The sequence below is a fragment of the Acipenser ruthenus genome, chromosome 13 (assembly GCF_902713425.1).
Source record: "Acipenser ruthenus chromosome 13, fAciRut3.2 maternal haplotype, whole genome shotgun sequence".
Taxonomy (NCBI): domain Eukaryota; kingdom Metazoa; phylum Chordata; class Actinopteri; order Acipenseriformes; family Acipenseridae; genus Acipenser; species Acipenser ruthenus.
Window position 1 is genome coordinate 28,943,619 of NC_081201.1, and position 23,041 is coordinate 28,966,659.

The 23,041-nt window shown below is 38.8% G+C and overlaps 2 protein-coding genes across 5 annotated transcripts in view; one reads left to right on the plus strand and one right to left on the minus strand.

The window, feature by feature from the left end:
- LOC117417937 (A disintegrin and metalloproteinase with thrombospondin motifs 3-like) overlaps positions 1-4,102 on the plus strand; it is a 55,043-nt gene extending 50,941 nt beyond the window's left edge. For all 4 annotated transcript variants that reach the window (XM_034030359.2, XM_058985024.1, XM_034030358.2 and 1 more), the window contains exons 19-22: positions 175-382; positions 848-977; positions 1,612-1,722; positions 2,091-4,102. In XM_034030359.2, the coding sequence (XP_033886250.2) occupies positions 175-382; positions 848-977; positions 1,612-1,722; positions 2,091-2,710 (1,069 nt within the window). In that variant the 3' untranslated portion in view covers positions 2,711-4,102. The remainder of the gene's footprint in view (positions 1-174; positions 383-847; positions 978-1,611; positions 1,723-2,090) is intronic.
- A 14,557-nt stretch (positions 4,103-18,659) lies between these two features.
- Positions 18,660-20,254, minus strand: LOC117418600 (steroidogenic acute regulatory protein, mitochondrial-like). The gene is made up of 3 exons (XM_034925703.2): positions 20,171-20,254; positions 19,713-19,826; positions 18,660-18,841 (listed from the first exon to the last, which is right to left on the minus strand). The coding sequence occupies exons 1-3, from the start codon at positions 20,175-20,177 to the stop codon at positions 18,675-18,677; spliced, it is 288 nt and encodes a 95-aa protein (XP_034781594.2). The 5' UTR covers positions 20,178-20,254; the 3' UTR covers positions 18,660-18,674.
- Positions 20,255-23,041: the final 2,787 nt, after the last annotated feature.

Genomic DNA, 23,041 nt, shown 5'->3' on the forward strand with positions numbered 1-23,041 from the left:
ATATCTTGTATCTGTATATACGGTATGAAAGACAGTGTGACCAATCCTCAGATAAGTTTGACTCACCCAGGAGTAATCATAGTAAATCCTGCAAGGTTAGAACAAATAACCCACATTCACTGCTCTTCAAGAAGAGACTGGCTTTGTTAAGCACCCTTCTGTTTAATTTTGCAGGTGGGTGGCAGAAGACTGGGGCTCTTGTAGCAAGGTATGTGGGAAACTTGGATTCCAGTCAAGGGTGGTGCAATGCCTTCAGTCCCTTCAAAATGGCACTAACAGGACAGTCCACACCAAATACTGCACTGGGGAGCGGCCAGAGAGCCGGAGACCCTGTAACCGTTCACCATGTCCAGCACAATGGCGAACAGGAGCCTGGTCTCAGGTGGGTACAGATCCCTCACTGGTACACCACTTGCCCATTTTTTACATATGAATCTAAATGGAGTTAATAACTGCAGCCACAGTGCTTTAGGATGCATATAGACCTCACATAATGAAGTTGTTGAAGATCAGGGGGATTTACCCAGTGGTATTTCCCAGGATAGGGGTGTACATCTTCCATAATCTGAGCTGGAAAGCATATTCAAAGGGCTGTCACGTATACTATCATCTACTGACTGTTTTGCTGACAGTGAAACAGTAAAGATATAAAACAGATCTTTAGACATTTAAAATAGGTAAGTTATTTTCAACTAAGTATGAAGCAAGTCAGGTATACTACAGTCCAGGCATCCTAAAAGATGCTGTCAGATTCTTAGTAATTCAAATGAAGGAAAATACATATAATTTGCCATTTATCTTATTGTTATTGTTATTGCTTTTTTTACATGTCCTTGCCTGTGTGCAGTGCTCTGTGAGTTGCGGAGAAGGAATTCAACAACGACAGGTAGTGTGCCGAGCTACGGACAACAGCATTGGCCACTGTGAGAGTGGCAAGCCAGAAACGGTACTGATTTGTAAATTGGAACCCTGCCCAGGTAAATTAAAATGTACATAGTTGATTGGTTGTGAATTGCATTGTAATTGAAATATACTGGCATACCTACATTTAAATATACCTCATACCTCTATGTCTGAGCTAGAAATACAATGACATTCTATCAGTATACTCGCCTTGTATTGTGTATTGCACTCAAAGTTCCCAGTGATAATATTTTCTATTAAAGTATGTCTCCACTCTTCCTTTAGGTGTGTTTGTGGGGGGGGATTCTGAAAATATTCCAGTGTAGTCAATAGTGGGATGAATTGGGAGGTGCCCACACTTGAATGAAAGACATTTAGAGAAAGAACACTAGTTCTTTTTATGAAAGAAAGTCATTTGGGGTGTTGTGCTAAAAATATCTTGAATCTTTATTACAGGTTTCCTCCTACATATAAAAATGTAGTTTCTTAAAGGAACAAGTTAAACATTCATTAAAAATCATTGTGCGCTATTATTTTGTCAATTTTGCAAAATGCACAACAGAAAAAAACAGATTCTCAAATGATTGCAACCCCAGCCAAATACAGAAAGAAAACTCATTGTTTGTACATTGTGTTTTTGTTAATGTTTTTTTAAGCTGTTTTCAAAAACCTAATATGCACATACTATTACATTTGTTTTTTGTATAGGAAAATCCATGTTACCTTTGCCAAGCACAGAAACTGTTGGACATGTGACCCCCAAAGTTCAGTGGGTATCCCAGATGATTCCAGAAAGTCCTGTTAATAAAATCTCTACTAGTAAGTGTTCATTATTGTGTATGGTGTGAAGTAAATAGATTATTTCAAACTGCACACCTCCTGCATTGGAATCCTGAATGATCTGAAAGTAGAAGTAATACGGTGAAAAAAGTATCTGCCCAAGTTATAGTTAAAAAAAAAAAATACATTGCATCCTAGCACACATATTGGGGAAATACTGTATCATTTTAAAATATAATTCTTACTGTTCAAGATATGAAGGTCTACAGCAAAGGTGCAGCAAGTTAAAGACTGTTTGCCACCAGTACCATCAATCCATTACCTTAATCAAGCACTGGATTCTGCACAGTTTAAATGGAATAGACATTCAGAGTGTTTATTTATTTCCTGATTTGTTTCATGCACAGATGAGCCCTGCCTTGGTGATAAATCCATATTCTGTCAGATGGAAGTCTTAGCCCGCTATTGCTCCATCCCTGGCTACAACAAGCTGTGCTGCGAGTCCTGTAATAAGAAGATAGCTACTACAACACCACTGCCAAACCTTGAGAAAACTGATTCGCTGGCCATCCGGGCCAGTCCCATTCCCATCCCAGACATGGTAGTCAAGCCAACTGCCCAAAACCAACCTCAAATGACCAACGGAGCTGCTATAACAGTGATGAATACATCGGCACCACTTCAAGCCTTGACTGTCAATGCATCAGACCTCAGGGCTGCTGGCACCTCAATTTTGAGCTCCACGGTTCAGTCTCAGGGTACTGCCAGCAGCTCCACAGCTGTAGACAGTGAAAGCTTTGGAAACCTATTTAGCCTACCTCCTGGCCAAAAATCAGTGGGGACAAGCACTGTAGGTGCTCTGGATACCATGACCTCAAAAAGGCTTGCATTAGACTCCAATAAGACTATCCATAGCACTACTAGTAAAAGCAGCACTTTAGGTTCCTCAGGTGTGACCAGGTCAAGAAGAGATGATTATGGATCTGAGACAGACTTGACACACCAAACCTCACCTGTAGTTACATGAATTGTGACTTCATCTGTGAACATGCACATTTAATATTGAAGCTGACATCAACATACCTGTTTTTTTTTTGTTTTAACTGTGACTCTGAGGCACTTTTTTTAACCAGTTGCTGCAAGTAAATGATTTCTGTGCAAGTGAATTTTGACCAGCGATGGTTACCTCAAAGTTGACAGAAATTATTCAATGTTTCACTTACAAGTAGTGTATTACACAACACTCCATGCTTTATGAAACAAAACAAAAAATGGACTTAATCAGGGCTCCAGACTGTGACTAAATTAGTCAGCAATGCGACTTAAAAATATTTTCGGCGACAGTATTTTTTATGTTAGGCGCCAAAAAAATTGAAAACCCCAACAAGCAGAGCCGTGTTTTTTTTTCACTCATTACGCTCATACGTAATACGTAAATACACCAATGTATTTTAACGTGCAGTGCATGTGTGAGAGACGAGAATTTGTTGATGATGATTCTATTGCGTGACAGCTTATAGACGATTCAGACGATGAACCGGCGGAAAGTGCACCTTCACAGCAAAAAAAGCAAGTGCTTCAAGAATTTCCCTGGTTACGTTAAAACATGTATTGTGAGTTCAAAGATGACCACCAAAACATTACGTAAGGGATATGCCTGCCTATTGGTAGGTATTTTCTGAGCTCTCTATACCAAAGCTGCCGATAGGCCCCTACCTGGGATGACGCCCTCGGTCCCGCCTACCGAGAGATTAAAACCGTCATTTCATGGAAACCATTTCTCTTTTTGCCCCTCAAGATGGTAAGGTAAGACCCTCTGTGTTGGTATCTGAGTGTTTTTTGAAAAAGAGCTTGAGTCTACTGCAGTTCCCTTGCCTTTAAGGATGAAAGCTGGATTGCCGCTTTCACGGAATCAGTGACTTCTGATTCAGCCTTTCTTCTATCTTTCCTCAGCAACCTTACCCCCGCTATTAAGCGACTCTGCTGGCTGCTGTTAGCAGTTAAATATGTATAACATATATATATATATATATATATATTGGGAGCCCAGGCTGAGCCGGAGCCACAGACCTTGATGGCAGAGGAGGACACGCTATCCTTAGCGGCCTCCTTCTTCATGGAGATGGTTGAAGGAGAGGAGCCGGCGCCTCCTTTCAAGTATGCTGCTCCAGATCTCCGGTCTTCAAGGAGAAGCCCTAGGCCGGAGCCTGGCAAGCCTGGTGGTGGCTCACAGACAGCTATGGCTGTCGCAAGCAAGGGTACCCAACGGATAAGGCAGCATTGCTGGACGCACTGATATCCCCGGGACATACATTCAGGCCGGCTGTGGAGGAGATTTTACAGTGCTCCCTTCGAGAGCATGAAGCATCTCGGCAGGTGGCTTCGCTGCTCCCTCATCATGCTGCGACGCGGGGTAGGTCGAGCCATTGGCGAGCCATTCATGTCGTAGACCCCATCCCCTGTGGAGAGGGTTTCTACTCAAGATATTTTCTGGTACCAAGAGGGACAGCGGCTTTCGCCCCATCCTAGACCTGAGATTCCTCAACAAGTTCTTGCGTGCATACCTGTCGGATGACAGAGTAGCAGCTATTCAGGGTTGCCTCTCCCTGTTCCAACAGGGATCGAAGGTCCCCTTGGTGCAGTTCCAAAAACTGTTGGGTCTGATGGCCGCAGCCGTATCATCCATCGAGCTGGGTCTATTACGCATGCGCCCCCTCCAAGCGTGGCTCAATGCGTTCCATTTACACCCCAAGCATGACAGACACCATCGGCTGACAGTGTCTCACACGTGCTCCACTGCCCTGCGATGGTGGAGGATGCCCTCTGACCTGCGCGAGATCATGAGGATGGGAGTGGTGTTATCTCGCTATGTGGTGACGACAGACGACAGGTGGCACCTGGTTGGGCCGTTGGATAGCCCTGCACATAAATATGCTGGAGCTGCAGACTGTTTTCCTGGCTCTCCAGCACTTTCTTCCAGTGTAGCACGGAAAACATGTGCTGGTCCAAACATCAGCTGTGGCATATGTCAACCACCAGGGTGGCCTCTGGTCCCCGGGGTTGCATCGCATCACCTTCCAGCTACTGACTTGGACACAACGGAACCTGCTGTCCATACGTACGACACATCTTCCTGGAGTGGCGAACTGGGCAGCGGACTTCCTGTCGAGGGAGGGTGCGCATCCGTCAGAGTGGCGACTCCACCCGCAGGTGGTGGAGTGCATCTGGGAAAGGTGCGCAGGTCAATCTCTTTGCCTCGGCTGAGACGACGCATTGCCCCCTGTGGTATTTCCTCCACCACTTGGGCGGTCCACTCGGTGTTGATGCCCTATAAGGAGTACGCCCTATGAGTAGCCCAGGATGCTCCTCCCGCTTCGCCTGAATCTCCTCAGTCAGACGAGAGTCACTCTCTGGCATCCGGAACCGGGTAAATTATGAGTCTGGCCCCTGAACGGGACCGCTGGACAGCCCTAGGGCTATCAGATGCGGTTTTGGGTACTCTGCAGAGCACTAGTCGCTGTATGCCTATAAGTGGAAGTATTTTCAGAATTGGTGTCTTACTAGATGTCATGACCCAGTTTCTTGCCCCATGCCAGTTATTTTGCAGTTTCTGCAAGAACTGCTTGATGCTGGTAGGTCATTGAAGTTGTATTTAGAGGCTTCCACACTGAAGGTGTATTTAGCGGATGTCTCTGCATTCCATGCCCCTGTAGATTCGATATCTCTGGGTGCGCATTTTTTGGCTACCCAGTTTCTCAAAGGCGCTCGGCCGTTCTCCCCGAATGGAGCCTTGATGTTGTACTGGAGGCTCTCACGAAGGCTCTGTTTGAACCTATACACTCCATAGCGTTGAAGCATCTGTCTATGAAGACAGCCTTCCTCTTGGCTATCACCTTCGCAGAGCGGGTCAGTGAGCTGCATACAGCTCCTGTATGCGTATTTGGGATGATGGCAGCAGGGTGTCACTGTTATAAACCCTGCTTTCCTCCCCAAGGTGAAATTAGAGTCTTTCCATCCACCTCTGTTTGCTTCAGAGGAGGACAGGAGATTGAATTTCCTCTGCCCGATGTGGGCATTGAGCTGTTACGTGGATAGGACAAGAGCTCTGCATGTCTGTCCTGGTATACAGACCCTAGGACAGCCCGTCTCGAAGCAGCGACTGTTGCATTGGATTCCGGACACAGTCTCTGCGGTGTATGACAGTGCTGGCTTACCCCCACCTGGGAGAGTAGCTGCGCACTCTACTAGAGGGTTGGCTACATCTTGGGCCCTCTTCAGAGGGGCCTCAATGTCCGATATATGTACGACGGCTAGCTGGGCTACGCCGCATGCATTCTCCAGGTTCTACCACTTGAATGTGGTAGATCCTTCTTTGCCTTCAATAGGCATGAGGGTCCTTGAGGTTGCATGCTCGTACCGCTAACATAGTGTTAAGCGGTTCTGATGCGTCCCTCGTATGCTGCCATTCCTTCTCCCTCACGACGGCTCTGGTATACATTTCTCATACATAATGTTTTGGTGGTCGTCATCGAATTGAAAGGGAGCGTTAGGTTACTTACCATCACCCTGGTTCTCTGAAAGAGAAGACGACCACCAACCGCGAGGTCGCATCGGTCGCCCTCATGAATTCGATGCAAAAAGAGGAATGGCTTCCGTGGAATGACGGTTTTAATCCTTCGGTAGGCGGGACAGAGGGCATCATCCCAGGAAGGGGCCTATCGGCAGCTCTGGTATATAGAGCTCAGAAGATACCTACCAATAGGCAGACATATCCCATACGTAATGTTTTGGTGGTCGTCTTCTCTTTCAGGGAACCAGGGTTACGGTAAGTAACCTAATGTTTTGCAGTTAAGCAGGGCCAGTTATGCAGGGAAAACTGATTTTATTTCTGGAACTAACCATTTTTAGAAAGAGTCTGTGAAGAAGCACGGTGAAAGCAGAAAGCACAGAAGTGCTAGGGACTATGTTATTGCAAAGAGTATGCCAACCTAGACACCAATAGCCAGATCAATGGTTCGTGCTGCTGAAGTAAATGAAAAAAAAAACCTTTAGGGAACTAAAAATGAAATCAATGCTGCTTACAGATTCTGAATATGAAATGTGTAATAGTTGTATATTAGGGACACACCGTTTTAATTCGTACAGCGGAGTGTAATTACTTCTCATCAACTTAAGTCTACAACTAATTTCATGAGTCTTCCTCTCCTTTCTCAAATGCACAAACCCACTGCATTGAAAGAACCCATTCCCAACATAGGAGTCAGGCTTGTTGCTAGGGAGATGACATCACTGCCCTGTGCCTTTTGCAACATTGCTGCCTATCTGCTACAAATGAACAACTCGTCGGCTAAAATAAAAACCGTTTCAGCAAGCAGATTTTTAATTTGCTTTATATTATTATGCAATGCGTGTGTATATGGTAACAGTACGATATTAATACTTTGTTTTTAATTGTGTTTTTTATATTTTTGTTTGTGATGTGTATCGTGCAGTACGAAATCAAATTAGCAGTAATTCTAAGGGAAATTGCCTATATATGCCTATGTATATTGCAGCTAAGTATATTGCAGCTCTGATTATTCTTTAGTAATGTTTTTCTGGATATGTGGCCCGTAATACTTTGGTTGCGCACCTTTGTTGTTTATACTTCACTCGCCTAAGTTAAGGTTAAATTTAAGTTCAGAGTACTAAGTTAAGAAAACACTACAAAAAGGAAACCACGTTCACTTTTAAAATATCAAAGATATAAAATGACACCATGAGGGTGACAAAGTTTTACAGCAACACTATTTGAGGACAATTGCAGTGCCAGAATAGCAGACCGGAAGACAGGCAAGGCAGCATAAATGAACAGTGAGGCAGCAAACAAGTGTGTGCAAACATTACGTTTTTGCTTTGTATCATTTTAGTAATATAGCAAGCTTTTTTTGTAATTTAAGCAGTTGAATATGGAAACAATCAAATCACTTAAAAAGTGGCACTCAGCAATTGGATTTTTGCGCCTAGAATCTTTGGCCTAGGAGGAGCCATTGGCTCCTTGGGTAAAAAGTTAGTCTGGAGCCCTGTTAATTGTGCTGTATACAATTTAACGGACTATACAAACATGTTTTAGTTTACTGGAAGCATTGTTGATAATTACTTGTTCAGTTAATACAGTAGGTTTGTTAACCTAATGTATAAGTGCATTGGAATTACTTATTGTACTTTGTGAAACATTAATGTTTGGAATAAGTGAAATGCATTATGGGATTTGTGGTCTCTTGGTGCTTACCTGTTATGTACCTCCACCTGGTGCCCCCAAAAGAACACCTGCTTCTTAGAGTGTGTGCTCAAACAATGACTTTAATTTGAAGACTGTGCTGCCTAATAAATGATAGCGATGTGTATAGCTCTACATCACAACAGACAGGTTGCCTTTTGTCACACGTATTTTTTATTTCCTAGTACTGTCTTTTAACTTATATATTTCAAGTAATATTGTATATAGTGTACATTTCAACATAATACAAAAAATGAGCAAGAAACCATGTAGTGTAAAGTGTAATGTACTGGGATGCTACAGTACATAGGGTTAGATAATGTGAGCCTGTAAAATTCGCCACATGTTGCTGCTTGTTACATTATTTCATTCCTGAGTTACATTTATTAACGTTATAATGTGTTTTGTATAGTTCTTGTATATACATGAATGAGAGCTTTAAATGTTAATATTTATTAAATTTAAAAATTGTAGTAAATGATGAAAAATACATTTAACTTGTTTTTTAAGCGAATCCAATGTGTAACTGTGCCATCACAATGGTGATGAAAAATTAATATAATAACAGAGCTTCAGAGTAGAGAATGGGGCATTTAGTACATTGAGGCCTAATCTTCTCTGTGGGGAGAAAATGCATTCTTGAACGCAACCAAGCTATTTTCGTTAAATATATATTGTGGACGTTTTAGAAAAGAGTATGTTTGTCCTTTTCTGCACCATGGTATGCTCTTTAAATGTGAGCGTGTAAGTGACTGCTTGCATACCCTCCCCTCTCTATAAACGTTGATGTAATGCAGTAATATGAAGAAGAAATGTAAAGAATCTGGACTGTAACATGAAGCAGAACTAATACTGCTGTTTCCAAATGTCTGTTCATTTTCCCATTTCCACAAGGTTTACAACTCTACTAAAACAGTTTTACAAATGCATAATACAGTATGGAAATGTATCCACTACCCTGAATATCAGCAGTTCCAATGATAGTATGTTTAAAGAGTAAGTAGTGAAGTTCCATAAAATATAGAGTTACACGTCCCCACGTGTTGCTACAACTGTTTAAATAACGTACTTGTAATTTTTCTTTTCATTGTTAACATCCTGACAACTTTTTACACTTATAACTTTAAAATCTGTTTCAACGCTCTTTTCAAAATATCCTCTGTAGTGCACTGATGCTAGTGTGAGGATTATTTCCCACATTGTCAAACAGGTAACACAGCATTAACAATCCATGATGTGATACGGAATAGAAAAGCCAGAGCACTTGTTGCTTTTTTTTTTTTTTAATTGCTTTTCCTGCAATGATTTAGAGGACAGATCTCAAACCCCACCCCAGTGCACTAGAGCGAAAAGAGCTTTAAAGCAGAAAAGTTGTCAGGATGTTAACAATAAAAAGAAAAATGACAAGTACGTTATTTAACCAGTTGTAGCAACACGTCGGGACTTATAACACTATTTATTTCGGAACCTGCTACTTATTCTTTAATGTGTTATTTTTAATATACTAGTTAATATGCTCAAAAAAATGCCCTATATATCTTCTTGCGACCCCTGATGTTTGGAATCTTTTTAATTTTTTTTTATTTTTGCAAGACGATATTTTCTTTTGAAAAACATTAACTGTAAAATCACTTCTAGGTTCTTCAGTAACTTCCAATACTTTCTGTACAGTGTCATGAGCACATGGTAAATAACTGTACACACATATTTTATTGTTAGAAACCAAAACAGTTTGAATTGAATGTATTACCATCTGTTCATGGACCTGTGTATGCAGCTGTTTTCTTCAAATGTTTCTTCAATGCTGCTAAGTTATATTGTCCTTGGAACGAAAGAGAACAGGTAATTAAGAGTAGTACTTACAGTACTTATTGGCATATATACTGTGTTATTCTCAGTCGTCATATTTAACAGTGCCAGTCTCGTATAAATGGTACATTGTTGGCAATAATAGAAAATTAACTTGTTGGACAATAGTACAGATACCACTGGTTAGTCACAGTATGGATTGCATTAAAGATGACAATAAACAATTTTTTTTTCAAAATTGTGTTTTTCTAGTTCGTTTGGGGAATGCAAGTTCCTTCCTTCGCAGGCAGTTCCTAAATGGATTGTTGTGTTTCCATCACCAAAACCATAAATTGCAGCATATATTTGTTGAGCAATCTTTGTCTTCCAATCCAATATGGCTTCAGCGGCAGAGCAAGAAAAAGAAGGGCCCCGGGGCATGACCTTGCCCCCCCCCCCCCCCCCCCAAACTTTTATGTAAAACTTGTTGATGTACATAAAAATGCCAAGTGTTCAATATTTAACAATATTTAATTCTCAGAATGTTAGCATGTATGAAACACTACACCACGACTACACATAATAACAATGTTTTGTACTGACCTACTTCAATTGCATTTTGTGTGCATCTTTACATCCAACACTACACTATTTGTGATCACAAGCTAACATGTTTTATCACGTCTCTCCAGAAATACAGAATTAACACAATGGTGATGCAGACATTTTCTCACGTAGAAAAAACAAAAATGTCCAATCGAAATACAGGCATGTTCATTTGCTTTAGTTTATTTTGGTACCCAGCAGCACCTCTAAACTACAGGATGAATCCTACACACAGAATATAACTGCAAAATACTGTGCTGAACAGTACCCCCAAACCTTCCATGAAGACAGTGGAAAACGTTTGCAATATTAAGCAACCACTAGGCTAAAGCACAAGTGGTCGCAGAGTTTGAAAAAGAGACACTAATGGAACATAATATAGTGCCTAGTACCAGCCTCCATGCAAACACATCTGATAACATCTGATAACATATGGTTCACAGGTGAATCACATTTTCCATAAGAGCGTTGGCATCACAGCCGCGGTCTGTTAAATTTCTGTTTCAAGGTGAGTTATAGTTTTTCGTTAATTAAAACCCTCCTTTTCCAAGTGCAAATTAACTCCTGATAAATTATGACAATTAATACAGATTTGCTTTTAAATTCCCACGCAAACAAAAGAAATAGTGGCAAGAAGCACTGCTTGTTAAGATATTAACATTATTTCGTAAATCAACATAATTTTGAAAATCATGTTAGCCTGATTATTTAATAACGAGATATGCATAACGACCTCTTGAAAATGCACAAAATCAATGCTATATAACGATTTGTTGATTAACACTGGAGTTATCATTTACAAACTTTTGAAAATCCTGCCCCATAACACTTGCACACAATGCATCCAACTGTAATATTTTATTTACAAGGAGTTTAAATTAAAAATTATAATTCTAATTTTTTTTTTTTTTAAAAACTGAGGCTCCTTAAAAAAAAGAGACCAGGTCAGGTAATTTCTAAAGAAGCCTTGCACCATGGGAATTAAGTGTATAATTAAACAAATCAGGATAGTTGGATGAAAATTCTTTTTTTTTCATCATGATATTCAGCAAGGTTTGCTTTATTTTACCAAGGGAAGACCAGGAATAATTATACTGAAGAAATATATATATATATATATTTGTAACAAAAACAATAATAAATTTCCTTCAGCAATTCCTCGAACCAAATAGACTTTTTCCAGTGTGTTAAACTGAAAATAAATGTATTAAATTCCCCTAAAAATACAGTATAATAAACATTCTTAAAATTAAAAAATGATAACCAAAGAAATAATATCTGCCAACAGTTGGAAGCTTTAATTGGTTATTGTTTTTTTTAGTTTGTTACAGGTGATTTTAGATTTTGGAAGGTATCGTGTTATCTGGCTCTGACTGTGTTTTTTTTTTTAAACAGGTATATGTGTACACTGTATCCTGGCAGTTTTTCTTGCTCACAGCTTGGCAGTTCAATAAGTACACTGAAACAAAACCACTGTGTGTAATATTTTATTGAAACTAAATATAGAAAGCTCAATTTAAAAATATTACAGTAGACAACTTTCTTGCCAGAGGAGATGTACCAATTCAACACTACTTTTCCCTGGATACCAATGAAGTGTTAATTGGTGCTCTGATAATGAATGATCTTCTTTATACATTCAAAATGTGCCTCCTCAACAGTGTAATAAGTCAAGAGGTATCCATGTTGTATGGATGTTTGCTTAGCAAAACAAGACATCACTACATACCATAATAGATCATTTGAAGGAAAATGTCAAAATGATGCTAAACTAATTAATATATTTGTTTTGACAATGTCCAATTTCCTATTGCATAAATACATCTCACCACTGGCCAAAAAAAATATATTAAAAAATCCTAAACTGTGTGACAATGGGGTAGCAGTGTGGAGTAGTGGTTAGGGCTCTGGACTCTTGACCGGAGCTGCTGTACCCTTGAGCAAGGTACTTCACCTAGATTGCTCCAGTAAAAACCCAACTGTATAAATGGGGAATTGCATGTAAAAAGAATGTAATATCTTGTAACAATTGTAAGTCACCCTGATAAGGGCGTCTGCTAAGAAATAAATAATAATAATACATGCAATATATTGTTTATACAGCATTTCAGGATTATATTCAACTGTATCTCAAAGCACCTCCCATTTGCTCCACTATCTCTGTAAATGTCTTCCACATTTTTCAGGGCTTCTAGAATGGTACTGTCAAGGGCAGACCTAAGGTAATTTCAAATTACTGTAGACTAACAAAGATCCATCTTCATATAGTGTAACTTAAGACAAGAATGAATCTGCCAGACTCTCAGCGCTGCACAGACAGTCGTTTCCGCAAATGTCTTGTAAAATCTGCCTGGGCTTGAGGCAAAGCTTGATTGACAATGGACTTGGGAAGCCAGCCCTAAAAAGTTAAAAAGAACAATAAAATACATGCTTGAATTACTGGTGTGTGTGCAGTATTGCTTAACAAAATGTTGGACCTATTTATGCTATACAGTCTGTAGTGCAGAGACATTTCTTATTATTAGTAAACAATCTTCTCTAATCAAGTCTAATGACTCTAATGACAATATAATTTATATTAATGACCATTTATTCGGAAGTAAGGAGATGTTAAAACGCTATCAGTATGAAGATAAAACTTATGATTGCAATTAATAATGAGGTACTACTGGCCAGTATTATTATTTGAAAAACTGAAGTTAACAATTGAATTTTATACTGTATCCGCACTATCTAAGTAATTCACAATCAACACACATTGAAACCATCTGATTGCCATTCGCTTCACTCACAATCATGTTTTCAATTCATAATGGAGCATTATTTAAGTAGTTTGAATAATAAAGTATTACAAGCACACAATCCAGATAAAAAGTAGGCATTTCATTGCCCCAATCACACCATATCCCAGAAACTAGGTAGGGTTGTGCCTTGTTAGTATTTACAGTTTGTTTAGTTACTCTACTTATCCTGAAAGGGGTGGGGGATATTTAAAGAGTAGATAAATGTTTTTGGTTTTTTGGGGGTTTTTTTGGGTTTTTTTTTTACATTTCCCTTTAATATAGGGTGTTTGAAATCACTTCGGGTGGTTCTGGGTCCTGAGTATCCCGATCTGCCTTTACCAACTTAAGAGCTTGTTTCCAGTTTGTATGGACATTTGTAAGTGACAGCTGGCACAGAGAGTAGGTGGGCTGAGTTAAATTAAATGAGAAAGGCTGTTAGTCCTAGTGTTGCAGGGTGCGCACTTTTGTAGTAATTTGTTTATTTTTGGGCACGTTTGTATTGTTCATTTAATTGTATATTATTGCACTTTAAAATATTTGCACATGTTTATTTCATAATTGATGTGTTTATGTGTTTCATGTTTTAATTATTTGTGGTGTTTTTATTTATATATATATATATATATATATATATATATATATATATATATATATATATATATATATATATATATATATATATATATTGTAGCGTGCACGGGGGAAGGCAGCAGTAGGGCTGGTAGGTGACGTAATCACGCACAGAGACATAAGCCCGATATACGCTCCTTGCAAAGGAGCCGGCTCTTTTGTACAGCCTTATCAGCGCTATGCTTTAGTGCGAGAGGTCCCGGGTTCGCGCCCGCCCTCCGCCTGTGTGTGGATTGCCTCGCCCTGTGTCATGCGCCTGCCTGCGGGAACCGAGAACGCTACAATATATATATATATATATATATATATATATATATATATATATATATATATATATATATTAATTAATCACACCCCTGCAACTGAAATTGATTAAGGACCAACACCTGAGACTAATGAGTGCCTGCCTGCCAGCATAGCTTAAAAAGCTAGCAGGTTTACCACACGCAGACACACAGAAAAAGAGGAAAATAAGTGGGGAACGTAAAAGAATGGAACAAGCAAGACCAGAGGCAGCAAGAAAACGGCAGTGAGAGATTTACCATGAGCGCGAGTGGATTGAGCCAAAAGCTATCAAGTATACAGCCGGAGCCAGAGAGAGATTGTCCTGGGATGACTGCCGACTGCGTGATTTGCAGATTACTGTTTGTAGGGAAAGCGACAGAGAGATTCGCTCCCCTGCCACTGTATGTTTTGCAGTGTGGTTGCGCGTTTCCCTGCCTCTTATGTTCATACAGTTTGTGTTTGTATAATTTTTAGAGTTGTAACTACCAGAGAGGGAGGGACTGATGCGAGTGGGGTGCTACCATTAGATGCAGCTGTGAGGTCCGAAACGAACTGATATTAGGAGCAAAGACCTTTTGGGGTACCATTCTGTTAATCTATTTAATAGTCTCTCAAGTTTCCCATTGCTTTTTTAAGTGTCTTTTTGTGTGTTTATTATAGCATCCCTGTTTTTGTGACCTCAATGTATAAGTGATGCTCTCTGAGGGAAGGTCTGGTGGTGCTCTTAAGGGAGGGAGGGCGCATTTTGATTTAAGAACTAAATTGGGATAAGAGTAGCCGAGAGCCTGCTCTAGGTAAGAACGGCGTGATCACCACTCTGACTCGAGCCTCACTGGTGCAGACGGTAAGGAGGTGAGGTCACCTAATACACATCTATAGTTATGGTGTGTGGATTTTTTTTTTTTTTTTTTTTTGTATGCATTAAAAAAAAAAAGAATCTCTTAGTAACTTTTTTATTTATTCTGTTTGAGGAATTTAAAACGCATCTTGATAGCAATTTATACAGTCTCGGCGTTTCTCTATTGTTGAGTTGCTCCCCACCAAAAACTAACCAGATACCTAGCGATTTATAATAGTTGCTTAACCTCTAAGCTGGTGCAAGTCACGACTACATAATAATTCGGTTTGTATAAAGTAATACTGTTTGATCTGTTGGAGACCATAGTCTCATTTGGCGGCTGGCTCACACTAGCACATGATTCTCCAGACAAATCCAATAACTAAATGCTAACAATTACCTTTTTTTTGGGGGGGGGGGGGGTAATTTTGGGTTGAACTTGCCTTAAGATCCATATTAAGAAGCCACGTGAAACGGCTCTTATTTTTGTCACCTTCTAGAGGCTCAAGGATAATACAGGTAGGTCCATCATGAGCTCTAATGTGGGAAAGAGAGAGACCAGGTCAGGCAATGTCCAAGAAGGCTTGCACCTTGGAATTAACTGTAGAATTAAATAAATCGGGATGGTTGGATGAAAAGTCCCTGAAATACTTTTTTTTAAAGAAAATTTACTATACTGTATCTGTCAACAGTTGAAAGCTGTAATTGATTACACTATGTAACACAATTTTTGTTCCTGGGTAGTAAGTGTTATTTCCTAATTGCTTATGCCTCAAAAGTATAGAAAATGGCTATTATTCCCCACAAACTTTGCTTTTGTGACCAGGACAGTGATATTTTGAAATTTACCTATTTCCAATGAGAAAACGGGCGAATTTGTGTCTTTTCGTTCACATAAAGTCAGAAAAAAACAACATATGAATCCAAATTAACATGTATACTAAAGTAATACAAAAATGACTACAAAAGATTTAGAAGTGAATAGTTTTTCGAGATTTACGATTATACTGTAAATCACTTTCACGAATCAGCCCCCAAATGTAGTCTCCCATCATGTTCTCGTTGTACTGTCCTTGGTAACGGCGTTCAAAGTCCAGTATATCCTGGTGGAAGCGCTCGCCTTGCTCCTCCGAGTACGCTCCCATGTTCTCCTTGAATTTATCAAGATGAGCATCAAGGATATGGACTTTGAGGGACATCCTACAGCCCATTGTGCCGTAGTTCTTCACCAGAGTCTCAACCAGCTCCACATAGTTTTCGGCCTTGTGATTGCCCAGGAAGCCCCGAACCACTGCGACAAAGCTGTTCCAAGTCGCTTTCTCCTTACTAGTGAGCTTCTTGGGGAATTCATTGCACTCCAGGATCTTCTTTATCTGTGGTCCAACGAAGACACCGGCTTTGACCTTTTGCCTCAGACAGCTTAGGAAAGAAGTCTTGAAGGTACTTGAAGGCTGCCGACTCCTTATCTAGAGCTCTGACAAATTGTTTCATAAGGCCCAATTTGATGTGCAGTGGTGGCATCAGCACCTTCCGGGGGTCCACCAGTGGCTCCCACTTGACGTTGTTCCTCCCCACAGAGAACTCGGTCCGCTGTGGCCAGTCCCGCCTGTGGTAGTGCGCCTTGGTGTCCCTGCTGTCCCAAAGGCAAAGATAGCAGGGAAACTTGGTAAAACCGCCTTGGAGACCCATCAGGAACGCCACCATTTTGAAGTCTCCTATGACCTTGATGAAACATTGGAAACTGACAACCTTGTCATTTTTATTATGAGTTATGAAAGACAATCAATATTGTTCAATAATCCACATGTAATCCCCCATTTTTGTCTTAAGAACCTGTCTAGAAATGAAAAGCTATTAACTACTTTTTCTACCTGAATGGCTAAATTGATTATCATATTATCTGGTTCTGACCGGTTCTAATTGGGCAGGGGGTCGGTGTTCGATGAAATGTGTACACTGTATCCTGGCAGTTGTTTGTTGTGTTGTTTTTTTTTTTGTCTTCAGTTTGGCAGTTCAATCCGTACACTGAACCAAACTGTGTGTAATATATATATATATATATATATATATATATATATATATATATATATATATATATATATATATATATATATTATTAAACTAAATACAGAAAACTCAAGTAAATATTACAAGACAGAACTTTATTGCCAATTAGTGTAAATGGTAACAATTCACCACAATTTGTTTTGGATACCAATCACGTGGTAACTCTTTTGGTAGTTCTTAATCTTCCCTTTTGATTAAGATTCCCGTTCTGCACTAAAAAAACAATGAGGTTGTTTGCATCTGAGCTACAACAGAGTTCTATTAAAATTTCACCTGTAGGGCTGTCCAGGGTAAAATTAAATACTTTGAAATGCAGCTGGCCCAAACTTTGATCAAGTAGTTGTTTATTTTGTCCTTGTGAATATTTTCATGCATTAGGAATAGGCAATAGCCTTACAGGGATTTAGAAACAGCAATCGACGAATGCCTTTTTTTTCCTACAAACCTACAGGTGCATTCAGACTGTCTGTCTAATGCAGAGCCTCAGGCCATCAGGAAATGAGTTTAAGGGGACAAAATGATGGGGAAGTGGACCTGACCCTAGAACCCTCAGTGGCACTAATTTAACTGCTGTAGGGTGTTCGTACATGCTTTAAAACCATGGCAGGCATTTAATCCCAAATTCCTTCAACAGAGCTTCAACAGTGAACAATAAGCTATTTCTGTCTCTGAAATATAATATTTGATGCCAACCTTACAAAGCCTTTTTGTGGTGGCAAGGATTCCAGTTGTATGGCAACACCCGCTAAATAAAACGAAGCCTTCTGTTTCCAGCAGTGCCTGATGCTCACAAAATCCCTTTGGCCAATCAGATTCCCTGATGTCTCAGCAGTTACCTCATGGGTCACCATGGTGTCCTTGTCAACTTGATGTAAGACCTGAGGAAAACAATTTTTTTTGTGTGTGTTATTATTAAAATGCCAGTACTGGAGAACATTTTATCATGGCTTATCTGAGAAATGATCTTGTAAGAAAAAACAAAAAAACACACAAATATAGAAACAGAATTTTATGTTTTTAAAAGAAAGCTATGTGCATTTCGCAGCTGTCTACCTCCCTATTTGGAAGTCATACATTTAATACCAACCTAAACTATACCTTATATTTAATCATGTCATTTGCTGCATGACATTATCTATATTTATATTAGTGATGCATGCAGGTCACTAAAGAATGAGAATTCAGGAATAACCATATAAATGATTTTCAGACTTTAACAAACATACTTTAATTTGTTTAATGTTTGGGTTCCATTTATTCATTTCTTCAACTTTGGCAAATAGCTGATTGTGAAGCTCCTCGGGTGTTGCATTCAAAACAGCTTCTAGTTTAAAGACTTTTCCGATTCCAGGGAGTATCTTGCTTAGGACTACATCCCCATTTTCCTAAAGAACAAAACATACAGGTAAGGTTTACAGCAGAGGGGCAAATCGAGCAAGACCAATACATTAATTTCAAGAATTTACTGAACTTGTCTTTTGATGTAATCCTAAAGACATGAGATGATGAAGATAATGTGCAACAATAACGTCAACAATGTTCTGTTCAATCTCTCTTTGTCAGCAGTGCATACAAATAAATAATCGAAATCTACTTGTTTCTTTTAACTAGGCTAACTAATTTAGCTGGGATATGAATCTGACACATTTGCTAAATTGGTACCCCCTGTTCTTCTGAATGAATAAAGAACAGGTTTAATCTAGAATGCTATAGTGCTGGAGGGTTCAGCTAAATCTTAAAGGAAATATTTATGACATACCGCTGATATTTCTGTTTGCCACCCCCCCTGCTGTTCCAGGATCTCTACTGCCCTTTGTAAAGCTTCCTTTCCTTGCTTCACATAGAGAAGTTCTTCATCTTTAAATTCCTTAGATTGAATAACAGTAGCTTCTTTTCTAAGCCCTGGAAGACACATATATTGTTTTATTAAAATATGAGAATATCTGCCTGATTACTTAAATAATATGGAGTTAGCATAAAACATCCACTGGATCAGTTATTACAATTATGCAATGCCCATTATAATTGCAGTTTGTACAGTTGCACAACACCCATTATTATGCACTATTCCACAATATAGCCACAAGTGGGCAGTATCGAAAAAAACAAAGTAAAATTCTAACCGAGGGACTATTTACTAGCCAAATTTAGTAGTCTTATTACCAAAGCAATCTGTTCTGTTTCACATCCTTACAAACATACCATTGTAAACCACACTGCCCATGTACCTAATTAATTGTATAATACATACTGTAGATTATACGTACATTTTAAAGCAAATTGGTCACAACCATGGTTTTCAAAACATTTTTTGTCACACCAGGTGCTAAAAATTACAATTCAGTCTCCCAATGTGATGAGTGAAATTGAATACTCTATGCAGATGCTATTGAAATGTGGAAGTTATCATGAGTAACGGATAACTTGCCCTTAGACTTAACCTTGAATGCTGTGCAGAGTTTACAACAAACACATAATTTATTTTTTTAGTACAACAGTGTTCATCTCCTGTGAACTGTGCAAGGAATGCTGGTATATGAATACGATATCAAAGCAATCTTAATTATCTTAAAGATGCAGGAACACATATAGCACTAGACAGCAATAGTAAGGTATTTTCAGTATCACTGAGACAGTAAATATACTAAAATGTACAAAACGAATTGCATTGTTCAGATTAAAGGTGGTTTGGTTAAATGGTTGATAAATACAAGCTTACTGGAGTAAGCATATCGTTTTTTGATCCAAAATATTGAGAGATGTTTTAACTTACTGGCCTTGCATCCTGTCCATGTAGAGCTTTCCCAGTTGGATAAAACCTTGTTATCTCTCAGTTTAATTTGACTTATTTCTTGTCCAATAGCAGCCACAGCAGTATGTTTCAATCCTACAATAATAAACAGATACATTCATTATTTAAATTAAAAGAATCATGCACATTGTATTAGTACAGAAAAAACACACTAAAAAATAAAAAGTGACTTGTACACGGTATATTCTAAAATGTCCAAACAGTTAACAGGCAGTAATAAAAAGCATAACGTTTCTTTCTTTGCTGTTACAATGGCGAAGACATGAGCCAAAACATTTGTATATTCGATTTACTTGCTTAAAGATTTACGTGACTTGTAATGCTTAAGAAAGGAACCCCAGATTATGGAAATGTTTAACAATCCTCATTATCATTTATATATTGTATTACTCATATTTAGGACTACTGTGTCCTGTTACCTGTCATGTTGCTGGCAGCATGCTGTCCGAATTACCTCATGTTTCAGAGATGTGTTATTAGGACTTGTCTTTATAGCATTTCTGAAGGACAGAGATACACAGGTTGTTAGATACGATTTTACATGAAGGTTAGAGATAGCACAGGATTATCAAGCTTTGGACCAGCTGCAACATTATTGAATTTAAATCCAAATGTAATAAATCATGTTGGTTTTTTTCAAGGGGATCTCTGACACACTATGCAATTTATTGGGATGAGTGCACCCCAAGTAGCAAACTGACCTTTTTTGGCAACCTACAATAAGTACCTATTATGTGAGCAGACATGTACTGTATGAACTGCATGCTGCTCAATAAGTTATTGGGAAGTGGCATTCATTCTCATTTAACCGTTTTTTTCAACTTTCCACACGCTTGCTTGTTTGGTCCCCGTACCTTGTGCAGGTGCCGACATGTCGCATCCTGCTATCATTTGCCGCCAATGCTTGTTTTTGAAAACAAGACTAGGCCCTAAACAGACCTGGGGAGCAATTGGCCATGACAAAATTGTTTCAGGGAGAAGTAAATAAGCATTACTTTCATGCAGTTTACAGTATGTAGCGTTTTTATTTATTTATATTCCATTGTCTTATTAACCTTGTGATGCTCATGAGTGGACCAAACTACTAATATACCATAATTAATTTGTTACAATGAGCTTTAATGGAATATAAATACATTTTACAAAGATGTTACATTTAGGACCAATAAATTATGCACTACACCTTACGAGAGTGCATTAAACTACACCAGGCCAGGCATGTGACAGCCGGTTTGCTTTCTAAAGCAAGTACACAAAAACATGACCTAAAAGACCACCCCAGCCCAGGATCAGCCAATTAGATTTACATTTAAGTTCTATTATCATTTTGTGTAATAAAGATAACAAGAAATATATGGTGCATATGCTGAACAATATATTTGGAAAAGGGAGGGATCATTTTAAAGTCTGTTCATGTGCACACAGAACGCAGGATAACCTTTTCACAGATGTGCCAATAACAATTAGTTCTTTGGTTGAAAATGCCACAGCACAATCTTTAAATCCTGAAAATATTGGGCATGTGCATTCAGTTTCTTTCCTGTACAACTGGCATTATTAACTGGACGTGTTTCATTATTTGTGGGATTGTTGTACAGTACTGGAATTGCCATGAAATGAAATGTGGGTTCATGCTCTTGCATGATTTCATAATGAAATAGCGTATACACAAGAGACTGCCTTTAAGACAAAATGGTCCCAATTATAATTTTCAAATCATTGTCAGTGATAAAATTGTTCTATCCTGGGCCTCGTTTCCATATACCAAAATGATGTCGTATAAGGGTAGCAGACTATACAATAGAAGTAGCGTTTCTATATAACGCTGCTCACGCTGCGTTATCATGTTACCTGTCGTATTCCACCGACATCTACTTACCGCCCCTATAAATGACAGGTGGACCACAGTCATTTCCTTCATTGAACTTTGAGAAACTTTGAGATTTAAGACAAAGGATGAGACCATTACAGCAACAGATGGCATCAGAAGATGTGTGTGCAGCATTTTTGACAGGGTTTCTGAGCAAGGAATCATAGCAAAGTACCCCTTAAACAGGGAGGATATGTGACAGACATCCCCAATATTCTAATGACCCTCTCTTTTTCTGCTGAGAGTGTGTACCAGGGTGAGGAGCCTCCACCTGTTTTTGTCAAGGCCAAATCTCCACTGCTGGTGTGTTAATGTGGCCATTAAAAGAGCATTCACACTTTATCAATCAGAGGTGGGAGTCCACACTCCAAAATGGTACATGTAGCAAATCTCAAACCATTCCAATATTTAAAGACATAGAAAAATACTTCTACATAAAACATGTCATTTAAGTTTCATTTAGTATTTCTAAATGCAGCACTGTTGAGGTGTTAATAGTTAAGGATGGTAAATAAGCTGTAAATACAAAATGCTATGTGTATATATTTACAATTCCTGGATTAATTCTTTACTTGTCCCAGTAGACATGTATTATTTAGACGAGGATGTATTTTTCCAGTATCCACTCAAATTTAAAATTCTGCTGTGGAATCCCCCAACAGCATTTGAAAAGTAAAACTTTAAAAAATAAGGCATGTAACAACATATATGTGTATTGTAGAGTAAAGAATAGTGTATCCCAGTTTGAAAGTGAGTGTGACTGTTGGAGTCGGGTAGGTTAAAAAAAAAACAAAAACATAAGCATATATCATGATTTTATCATGGTGCATTGAGGCGTATATAAACAACATCTGGAGCCTCTGAATAATTTCCACAGCCTCTGGGCCTCAGGCTGTGAATTATTAAGAGCACAGTACATGGTGGCAAATGTTGTCCATCCATAACTTTTAAACAGTTAATCATGAAAAAAACTTTTAAAATTAGACAAACATTTTGACAATGTACAGCTGACACTAAATGGCTATTTTACATTTTAAAAGAAAGAAAAGTATGAAAAAAATGTATGTGGGGCATTTGCTTATATTTGCAATGTTCTTTTTTAGTTCATGCCTTTTGCTACACAAATGTACCTATAAAAGCAGGGGATATTTAATTATGAATATGATACTTCCCTTCTGTCTTTCATCCTCACAAGGGTACTATTGCTGTAACATACAGTAGCTACAGTTCTGGAGCACAAACCGATAAGTTAATCAGTGATCCTTACATCAAATGTATTATTATTATTTGTTTATTTAGCAGACATCTTTATCCAAGGCGTCTTACAGAGACTAGTGCGTGTGAATTATGTATCAGTTGCAGAGTCACTTACAACAATGTCTCACCTGAAAGACGGAGCACAAGGAGGTTAAGTGATTTG

What these genes read in the sequence shown, in the direction of transcription:
- LOC117418600 (XM_034925703.2), bottom strand. An exon ending in ATGGACAGGATGCAAGGCCA is followed by an intron (nt 18,842 to 19,712) that starts GTAAGTTAAAAC and finishes TGTGTCTTCCAG; the next exon opens with GGCTTAGAAAAGAAGCTACT.